General features: G+C 43.9%; 1 protein-coding gene across 2 annotated transcripts in view; it reads left to right on the plus strand.

The window, feature by feature from the left end:
* The window catches only part of thada (THADA armadillo repeat containing), a 109,376-nt gene that overhangs the window by 94,331 nt on the left and 3,630 nt on the right, over positions 1-11,415 (plus strand). For both annotated transcript variants that reach the window (XM_024424541.2, XM_042323498.1), the window contains exon 37: positions 11,242-11,411. In XM_024424541.2, coding sequence (XP_024280309.1) covers positions 11,242-11,411 — 170 coding nt within the window. The remainder of the gene's footprint in view (positions 1-11,241; positions 11,412-11,415) is intronic.

Genomic DNA, 11,415 nt, shown 5'->3' on the forward strand with positions numbered 1-11,415 from the left:
AAAGTTGGAAGCACAGAATCGTCTAGAATGTCATTGTATGCTGTAGTATTAAGATTTGCCTTCATTGGAACTAAGGGGCCTAGTACAAACTATGAAAAACATCACCAGACCATTATTCCTCCTCCACCAAACTTTACGTTTAGCACTATGCGTTGGGGCAGGCAGCGTTCTCCTGGCATCTGCCAAACCCATATTCGTCCTTCCGATTGCCAAATGGTGAAGCGTGATTCATCACTCCAGAGAAAGCATTTCCACTGCTTCAGAGTCCAATGGCAACAAGCTTTACAACACTCCAGCCAACGCTTGGCATTGAGCATGATGATCTTAGGCTTGTGTGTGGCTGCTCTGCAATGGAAACCCATTTCATGAAGCTCCAGACGAACAGTTCTTGTGCTGATGTTGCTTCCAGAGGCAGTTGGGGAACTCAGTAGTGAGTGTCGCAACCGAGGACAGATTATTTTTACACACTTCAGCACTCTGCGGTCCCATTCTGTGAGCTTGTGCGGCTTACTACTTCGCGGCTGAGCTGTTGCGCCTAGATATTTCCACTTAAGAAAAACAGGACTTAAAGTTGACCGGGGCAGCTCTAGCAGGGCAGAAATTTGACAAACAAACTTGTTGGAAAGGAGGCATCCTATGACTGTGCTACGCTGAAAGTCACTGAGCTCTTTAGTAAGGCCATTCTACTGTCAGTGTTTGTCTATGGAGATTGCATGGCTGTGTGCTTGATTTTATACGCCTGTCAGCAACAGGTCTGGCTGAAATAGTCAAATCCACAAATTTGAAGGGGTGTCCACATACTTCGCAAGTACAGTGCCTACGGAAAATATTCTCCTTGACTTTTTCCACATTATGAATCATTACAGCCTAAAAAATAAATAAATAAAAATTCCTCAGCGATCTACACACTACCCAAAAATGACAAAAAACAGATACCTTATTTACATAAGTATTCAGACCCTTTGCTATGAGACTTGAAATTGAGCTCAGGTGCATCCTGTTTCCATTGATAGTCCTTGATGTTTCTACAACTTGGAGTCCACCTGTGGTAAATTCAATTGATTAGACATGATTTGGAAAGGCACACACCTGTCTGTATAAGGTCCCACAGTTGACAGTGCATGTCAAAGCAAAAACCAAGCCATGAGGTCGAAGGATTTGTCTGTAGAGCTCCGAGACAGGATTGCGTCGAGGCACAGACCTGGGGAAGGGTACCAATACATTTCTCCAGCATTGAAGGTCCCCAAGAACACATTGGCCTCCATCATTCTTAAATGGAAGGAGTTTGGAACCACAAAAACTCTTCATAGAGCTGGCCAGCTGGCCAAACTGAGCAATCTGTGGAGAAAGGCCTTGGTCAGGGAGGTGACCAATAACCCAAATGGTCACTCTGACAGAGCTCTAGAGATCCTCTGTGGAGATGGGAGAACCTTCCACAAGGACAAACATCTCTTCAGCACTCCAACAATTAGTCATTTTTACAGTGGCCAGACGGAAGCCACTCCACAGTGAAAGGCACATGACAGCCCGCTATGAGTTTGCCAAAATGCACCTAAAGACTCTCAGACCATGAGAAACAAGATTCTCTGGCCTGAATATCAAGTGTCAATCTGGAGGAAATCTGGCACCATCCCTATGGTGAAGCATAGTGCTGGCACAATCATGCTGTGGGGATGTTTTTCAGGGACTGGGTGACTAGTCAGGATCGAGGCAAAGATGAATGGTCCAAAGTACAGAGATCCTTGATGAAAACCTGCTCCAGAGCACTCTGGACCTCAGACTGGGGCGAACAGGACAACGACCGTAAGCACACAGCCAGTACAACGCAGGATTGGCTTCGGGACAAGTCTCTGAATGACCTTGAGTGGCCCAGCCAGAGCCCAGACTTGAACCCGATCGAACATATCTGGAGAGACCTTAAAATAGCTGTGGATCAACGCTCCCCATCCAACCTGACAGAGGTTGAGAGGATCTGCAGAGAAGAATGGGAGAAACTCTCCAAATACAGGTGTCCCAAGATTGTAGTGTCATACTCAAGAAGACTCAATGCTGTAATCGCTGCCAAAAGTGCTTCAACAAAGTACTGAGTAAAGGGTCTGAATACTTAGTTGAAGTCAGAGGTTCACATACACCTTAGCCAAATACATTTAAACTCAGTTTTTCACAATTCCTGACATTTAATCCTAGTAAAAATTCCCTGTTTTATGTCAGTTCGGATCACCACTTTATTTTAAGAATGTGAAATGTCAGAATAATAGTAGAGAGAATTATTTATTTCTGCTTTTATTTATTTCATCACATTCTCAGTGGGTCATTAGTTTACATACACTCAATTAGTATTTGGTAGCATTGCCTTTTAAATTGCTTAACTTGGGTCAAACGTTTCAGATAGCCTTCCTCAAGCTTCCCACAATAAGTTTGTTAAATTTTGGCCCATTCCTCCTAACAGAGCTGGGGTAACTGAGTCAGGTTTTGTGCGAGCAAGGAGGCCTAATCTTTTTCAGCTCTGCCCCCAAAATATTATATAGGATTGAGGTCAGGACTTTGTGATGACCACTCCAATACCTTGACTTTGTTGTCCTTAAGCCATTTTGCCACAACTTTGGAAGTATGCTTGGGGTCATTGGCCATTTGGAAGACCCATTTGCGACCAAGCTTTAACTTCCTGACTGTCTTGATGTTGCTTCAATATATCCACCTAACCTTCCGTCCTCATGATGCCATCTATTTTGTGATGTCAAGCAAAGAGACACTGAGTTTGAAGGTAGGCTTTGAAATACATCCACAGGTACACCTCCAGTTGACTCAAATGATGTCAATTAGCCTATCAGAAGCTTCTAGAGCCATGACATAATTTTCTGGAATTTTCCAAGCTGTTTAAAGGCACAGTCAACTTCGTGTATGTAAACTTCTGACCCAACAGAATTGTGATTACAATGAATGAGAAGTGAAATCATCTGTCTGTAAACAAATTGTTGGAAAATGACTTCTCATGCACAAAGTAAATGTCCTAACCGACTTGCCAAAACTATAGTTTGTTAACAAGAAATTGGTGGAGTGGTTGAAAAACTAGTTTTAATGACTCCAACCTAAGTGTATGTAAACTTCCGACTTCAACTGTGTAAAGCCAGCTGAAGTTTTTTTTATACTGCTAGCTAGCCTAGCCAGCTAGACAACAACCAATGTCGACATAGCTAAGTAGTAAGCCGGTTAACAACTAGTCTAGCACAGGCAGGAACCCACCAAAAAACAGCTGATAGAAAGTATAGAGGCTGACGGCTGAGTTAGCTACCAAGTGAAGTGAAAAAAGAGCCAAGACTCGTCCTCCAGAGTGAGAGTCCGCTAGCTAATCCAATAGCAATATAGTGAGGTAAATCCACATTGAATTTACCCGGTTTGTCTCCATCACTGCTGACACTCGCAATGTATTAGTAGGTCCGTAGGAAATTGATGTCACAGGCTTCACATTCACACTCAGCTTAGCACCTGGATTCAGTCAGTCTCATTCCGATTCCTGCTTTCCACTGGTTAAACTAAGCCATCGAAGTCCTTTTGGGTTGAAATTAGCACCCCATATAAGTAACCGTGCGCACGGTTCCCATACTCCAATCCACTCGCTTCAACCGGACAAACTGTTCCCGACTTCTTCAAAGCTTGCTTGCTTCTTGTTTTTCGGCCACAAATGATTGGGCCACACATGAGTCGTAACACCGTTCCTTGTGGTTATTACAGTACTATGCGGGTATTATTACACTAGCTACAAACAACGTAAATCTACTACAACACTTAATCGCTCACTGGACTACCAAACTCACAGGAGAAGAGGCGTTGCAGTTTTATATGGTTTCTTCTTTGTGGATGTACAGTACCAGTCAAAAGTTTTGACACAGCTACTCATTCAATTGTAGAATAATAGTGAAGAAATGAAAACTATGAAATAACACACATGGAATCATGAATAGATTTTATATTTGAGATTCTTCAAAACAGCCACCTTTTGCTTTGATGACCGCATTGACCAGAAGAATATAAAATCGATTTTGATTTAACACTTTTTTGGTTACTACATAATTCCATATGTGTTACTTCATAGTTTTGATGTTTTCAATATTATTCTACAATGTAGAAAATAGTAAGATTGAAGAAAAACACAAACTTTTGACTGGTACTGTGCATTGTGTTTCACAGTATTACCAGTGAGCTACTATCATTCCACTATTAGCGCCAGATATATCATAGACATTTCCTGAAATTACAATGCAAAAAATCCTGTCTCTATCACCTTTTAATTATGTTACTTAATTATGGTGACAACTGTAGTTGTGGATGTTATTGTTTATTCCATTTAGAATGTACAGCATTTAGTTACCTATTAGCTGAGTGGCATTGAACTGTCAACCTTATAGTTCAGATATAAAGTGTGGTTCTCTGCAGACTGAATAGCATCAACAGTAGTGGTCTTATGGGCTGTGCTGACCTGTCAGGCCATTCTCAATGAACCATCATTGAATCCACGCTCTCAGCCTATGTCAATATTAACCTCAATATTATGTCGTGTGTGTGTGCCGCACTTACAGCAGCATGATGGTAGGAGGATATGCAGATTTTTCACCTATAAACCACTTTTTCTGTTTTAACTGGGAATCGTTCAGTCATTAAACCAGGGTTAGTAGTGTATGAATGGAGCTTGCATTAGGGCTGGGAATCGTTCAGTCATTAAACCTGGGTTAGTAGTGTATGAATGGAGCATGCATTAGGGCTGGGAATCGTTCAGTCATTAAACCTGGGTTAGTAGTGTATGAATGGAGCATGCATTAGGGCTGGGAATCGTTCAGTCATTAAACCTGGGTTAGTAGTGTATGAATGGAGCATGCATTAGGGCTGGGAATCGTTCAGTCATTAAACCAGGGTTAGTAGTGTATGAATGGAGCATGCATTAGGGCTGGGAATCGTTCAGTCATTAAACCAGGGTTAGTAGTGTATGAATGGAGCATGCATTAGGGCTGGGAATCGTTCAGTCATTAAACCAGTGTTAGTAGTGTATGAATGGAGCATGCATTAGGGCTGGGAATCGTTCAGTCATTAAACCTGGGTTAGTAGTGTATGAATGGAGCATGCATTAGGGCTGGGAATCGTTCAGTCATTAAACCAGGGTTAGTAGTGTATGAATGGAGCATGCATTAGGGCTGGGAATTGCCAGGGACCTCACGATACGATATGATCACGATACTTAGGTGCCGATACGATATGTATTGCAAGGCCGTTAACCCCCACCAACTTCTCCCCGGGGGCCGATGATGTGCATATCTATTAAGTCAGCCCCCCGACTGCACTGTTGTTCAACTGACTGTATCCCCGTCCCCTTTCTATATGTATTGCGATTCGACACTGATTTTATTTGCGACTCGATGTTTCAAACAAATTGCTCACCATATGTCTGCTGCAGGGGGGCAAGAGAGCCATGACAACCTAGTTTTGATCAGTCATGGAAATAAAGGTGCTGAAAACGAATTGACTGCCTATTTTAAAAGAAAAATGAGAACAAGCTATGAAGGATAAATCCTGGCGTTTTGGTTCAGGTAAAGCCAACTAGCAAAATAAGTATATTGTCAAAATGGTACAACACATCATAAAAATGAACGTCCCAATATGTAACTATCAAGTCTCCTTTTAGCCTGGAAGCACCCTCTGTCAAATCTGAGGCCCAGCTTAGTCTACTGACGACGACTGAAGAAAAAGCTTTGAGGTGAAGTAATATTCTGTAGTTGTCACCGCAAGGCGGAGAAAATCACCTACAATTAGAACTAAAATCACTCCTGAGTGTCACTGTTACTTTAGACTGGTCTGGAGATGGCCAGATAGTCCCACCAGCACTGGCGTAGTACAACCGACTTTTATATGTTCATGATTGTTGTGATTTGTTGTTATTGATTACTAGAGTAGAGGCTCTTCTTGCGAGGCTATAGTCTTTCTCGCACACTGGTTCTCGTTGAGCTATAGGAGGAAGTTGGGGCTCCAAGGTGTTTTTATTTCACACACCAACACCTCTCTCTCTCTCTTTCTCTCTCTCACACACACTCTCACACACACACACACACACACACACACACACGTCAACACGTCCTGGTCTCCGCACCTCTGCACAATCTCCAGTGTGTGTCAGGGTTTCCCTTGATGGCTTTTAGCAAAATCTTATATGAAAAGCCGATACATTTTAATAGTTGCCGGCCAAATTGAGCGGGAGAAAAAAACACTGCCATTTGTAAAATAATGCTTTTTTAAAATTAATTAACCAAGTTTGCATCTAACGTTTTTATGCAGGTGAAGTACGTGTCGGATAAAGTCCTGATGACATTTTTAGGTAAACCTTCCAAATGTCAATCAAACTAAATACACTAGACAAGTTGGTACCTTTTTGTGTCTAAAATTAATTAATTATGTTGGTGGACAAATATTGATATAATAACCGTCATATCGAGTAGGCTAAATGTGCGCTCTAGCCAACTGTGCACAGATAAAGTGCGCTCTTGGCTAGAGTGGATGTACCAATACCAGAGTGTACTCGCTACATAACGCACTTTTTTTTGTGAGAAAACCATCAGTAGAGTTAAATGTGATGGAAATCTGTTTAACTTGTATTTTTTAGTTGGTACATGATGAGGGGAAAAGGGTACATGGAAATGTAATCAGACAAGGTATTTTTATGTGCACTACGTCATCACACACAGCCTTTTATCTGCCACAAGTCAATTTGATGGAAATGCATCTCTATTCGGATTTTTGAATATTCGCATGAAAATCTGTCGCCCAATTGGATAGAAACCTAGCTACTAATGGACATACCAGTCGATGTAAATACGTTTGACGTCATGCTTATCGGTCATTTGCATAATTCAGTGGAACTAAATTGGTGCATTTATTTTAGTTCGTCTACATGTACACTATATACACAAAAGTATGTGGACACCCCTTCAAATTGGTGGATTTGGATATTTCAGCCACACCCCTTGCTGACAGGTGTATAAATCGAGCATGCAGCCATGCAATCTCCATAGCCTAACATTGGCAGTAGAATGACCTTGCTGAAGAGCTCAGTGACTTTCAACGTGGCACTGTCTTAGGATGCCACCTTTCCAACAAGTTAGGTTTCTGCCCTGCTAGAGCTGCCCTGGTGAACTGTAAGTGCTGTTATTGTGAAATGGAAAGGTCTAGGAGGAACAACGGCTCAGCTGCAAAGTGGTAGGCCACACAAGCTCACAGAAAGGGATGCTGAGCCGCGTAGTGTGTAAAAATCGTCTGTCCTCATTTGCAACACTCACTACCGAGTTCCAAACTGCCTCTGGAAGAAGCAATGTCAGCATAAGAACTGTTTGTCGGGAGCTTCATAAAATGGGTTTGCATGGCAGAGCAGCCTAAGATCACCAAGCACAATGCCAAGTGTCGGCTGGAGTGGTGTAAAGCTCGCCGCCATTGGACTCTGGCGTGATTAATCACGCTTCACCATCTAGCAGTCCGACAGACAAATCTGGGTTTGGCGGATGCCAGGGGAACGCTACCTGCCACAATGCATAGTGCCAACTAAAGTTTGGTGGAGGAATAATAGTCTGGGGCTGTTTTTCATGGTTCGGCTTAGGCCCCTTAGTTCCAGTGAAGGGGAATCTGAATGCTACAGCATACAATAACATTCTAGACGATTCTGTGCTTCCAACTTTGTGGCAACAGTTTGGGGAAGGCCCTTTCCTGTTTCAGCATGACAATGCCCCCATGCACAAAACGAGGTCCATACAGAAATGGTTTCGTTGAGCTCGGTGTGGAAGAACTTGACTGCCCTGCACAGATCCCTGACCTCAACCTCATCGAATACCTTTGGCATGAATTGGAAAGCAGACTGCGAGCCAGGCCTCGTAGCCCAACATCAGTGCCCGACCTCACTAATGCTCTTGTGTCGAAATGGAAGTAAGTCCCCGCAGCAATGTTCGAACATCTAGTGGAAAGCCTTCCCAGACGGGTGGAGGCTGTTATAGCAGCAAAGGGGGGACCAATTCCATATTAATGCCCATGATTTTGGAAAGAGATGTTTGCCCAGCAGGTGTCCATATACTTTTAGTCATGTAGTGTATCTTATTTGTCACACGTGCACAATATAAAGAGCCTATTCTGAGAGGAATATCACCTCAGTGAGTGCTGCTGCTGCAGCTCCTCACCTCGTTGCTGCTGGAGTGAAACGTGCTTTTATATTATCCCAGTCATTGCGCAGCAATTCTAAATGGATTATTATTGTAAAAATGGCTCTTTTATTTCTCAACTGGTAATTGAAGCGGCCTCTATTCACCATTCATGTACATAGGCAACGGTAGGCAGGCTATCAGCGCGTCACCCACCCCTTTGCAAAGTGATCTGGAGGCATGCATTTTGAGAACTGATACTTAATTGTTTGAAACCTGAACGTTTTACTTCATATTATGAAGCGTGTCTTACCTTGCTTCAAAGTAGCCTAGGCAAAATCCGACCATTTTGAAATCTGGAGGCAATTATTTCATAAAGACTTCCTCATATGCCATAACCAGTATCTCCTGTTCTATTGGTTTTCGTATCAACTTTCTTTCGTTGTCCAGAAGCCAAAAGCACAACCCTAGTCATATTTGCAAACTATCCTAGTTGATGAGTCTTTTAGATTCACAACAGATTTTCATCTCTGTCACATATGGAACCGCTTGCATCAGGTGCGCTGTTTAAAATTGTGTTTCCCTGTGAATTGCATTTTGGCAAATGTTTGAAAATGACACTTTAGTGGCAGCTTCATTACAGGTGTTGCATGTTCTGTGAAGATTACCATAATCTAAGTGTGTAATTTCTGTCGTTCTGAGCACCTTGGGTGGATGCTCTAATGGATTACACACCCAATGTATATATGGGTCCGGTAAATTAAAATTTTCTCGGTCACGAATCCCTGGTGTGTGTGTTACTGCCAGTGAATGTGTGTGAGCATATAGGTACAGGTATACAAAAGCCTACACCGTCGTAAACCAAGATTGTCGCCATTTTGTGTATCAGCACTCAAAATGTGTTTCTCTGATCTGTGAGGAGTGAAAGATTAAGCAGGGCCTTGTTAGAAATGCAGGTGGAGGGGTCTGGGGCAGGGGCCTGTGTGTTCCCAAGGTTAGGGGTCCAGGTGGATTAAAACTGGGCATAGAAGTGGTGTACTGTGGCCCCCTATCTCTCTGATGTGGGTGGCTGAGCAGCTGAATGGAGCGTGGACGTGTAACTCCCCCCCTCACACTCCAACACACCGTATGATGACGCCAGGAAGGCAGGAGGGTCCACCAATATCTCTTATTTTACCACTATCATTACAGCCCTCCTCTGTCATTGGTACACCCGACACCCCCCAGCTGCAGAAACTATGTCCCGGATTTGCGGAACACCAAAGCTCCCTTCTCTCTTTCCTTATGTCCAAACTTTTTTTTTTTTTTTTTAATTAGTTCCAGCCCAAGACTCGCACCACATATTGATTTCAGGAATTAAGCATCCTCCTTTCCCGCCGGAATTTGGCTCTGTTTCATAGCGAAACATGGCACAGAGCTTGCTGGCTGCGTAACGGTGCAGAAACGAGGCGGATGGGAAAAATTCACCCCCCGAAATACCGTTGACGTGACCGAAGGGCAGTACTTGGAACAGGCATTGATCTCTCTGAAATGAGTCTAAATCTATTTCCAGTGCAGCTGTAGCTCATACAATGCCCTACAGTACCTTTCCTCATGTTATGGTTTTATGAGATTTTTTAATTGTAGGACTCCATATACTTTGTCGTGTATACTCCTGGATTGTTCTCTACACTCTTTCTATTCTAGCCACTGAATGCCAACAGGCTTAGTGTGCCAACTGTAGTGGTGGGTCAGTCACTCCCTGCCAGCCCCATTAACCAACAGGAAGATGGTGGCACTGCCCCGTCTTCTCTCCGATAAGATTGTTTGATAAACACTATTACTCACATAAACAACACACTCTAACACCGACACTCTTGCCCCACCACACACACACACACACACACACATATGACTAATAGCAGGGGAAAGCCAATCCCCTGAGAGGATTGTAGTGGATGTTGAGTACTGTAAGCCGAGGACAGACCAGGGGAAATCGTGTTAAGTGTGAAACCTCCCAAAAGCTCATCAATTGAAAAGTGGCTAGTTTCCTATTATGCCTTAATGTTTGGGGCTGATTGTGTTTTGAAGCATGCTGGGCCAGGTCCAGCGGTGAAGCCTGTCACCTTCTCTCCCCCTCTGGGATGAATGGCTGGGATGACACCAGAGCTGGGACAACCCAGAGAGGGGGCGGCACTACACTTTGGTTTGAGAAAGGAACATGCCACTCCGGCTCAACACACAAAATCCCTGATAATACCGTACAATTACCATCTTCCTAGGTTCGGAGTGGGTTTCCATGAATCTCAAGTCCTTGGTTTTACACCCCCTTTTAGAAGGGAAAACCAATCTTCCTGAACAGCCACTATCCCCAGCACTGTTGGGGTGGTGGTGGTGGTGGTTAAGGAGTGGTTTGGGATGATGTGTGGGGATGTTGATGGGTGTTAAGGTGACCCCCCTTTGGGCATGGTCAAGGGATAATAAGACACAAACACACACACAGTTGCGGAGAGCTTTCACATTGATGCGTGGAGTCGTTACATCTAGGGCTAGAGGCTGTTGCTGGATGAGCGTTAATACTGTCATGTCCTCCCGTCTAAAGTGCCGTCTCTTCTCTCTTCACTTACGCTCTTCCTGTGCTCTCTCCCATACTCTTTCCCAGCTCAATCCTTGGTGTGTGTTTTTATTTAAATGTCTTTCCCATAATAGGTTCCAGGCTCAGAAGAGAACGCACACTTGGTCTGGAACATAAAGACAGAAGCGCATCAATCTTGTGTATAAGCTTGGCGTTGATCCTGTGTCAGGCAACAGGTTGGGAGCAGACTTCATTTTTTCTTCTCCTGCTCCTTATTTAGTGTTCTTTGGGCCTAATGGTGACGGATGCTGTGAACCAAAAGAACATCCACATTGTAGCGTTGTCAGTGCTGCTGTACTAGAACAGTGCTTCTCGTTCTGGTGCCTGTTTACCCCTAAAGACTCCCCTGCTCTCTGAACCATACTTACCCCTGTCTCTTCTCTCCAGATTCCCAGAATGTGAGTGAAAGTAGGTATGTGAACCCCGACCTCATGTTGTTGACTCTGTCCCCTGTGTCCCTAGATGTGGCCTGTGTCTCGGTGTGCCCACCTGTTGCCCTGGACATGGGTGTGGGGTTGCTATGCCAGCTGTTCCAGCTGTGGGGGCAGGTGCCAATGGGCATCCTCACCCTGACAGAGTGGCTGCTGGGAGACCAGGAGCAAGAGACAGCCACAGCAGAAGCAACTGGCCTGGTAA

Source organism: Oncorhynchus tshawytscha, linkage group LG06 (assembly GCF_018296145.1).
Source record: "Oncorhynchus tshawytscha isolate Ot180627B linkage group LG06, Otsh_v2.0, whole genome shotgun sequence".
Taxonomy (NCBI): domain Eukaryota; kingdom Metazoa; phylum Chordata; class Actinopteri; order Salmoniformes; family Salmonidae; genus Oncorhynchus; species Oncorhynchus tshawytscha.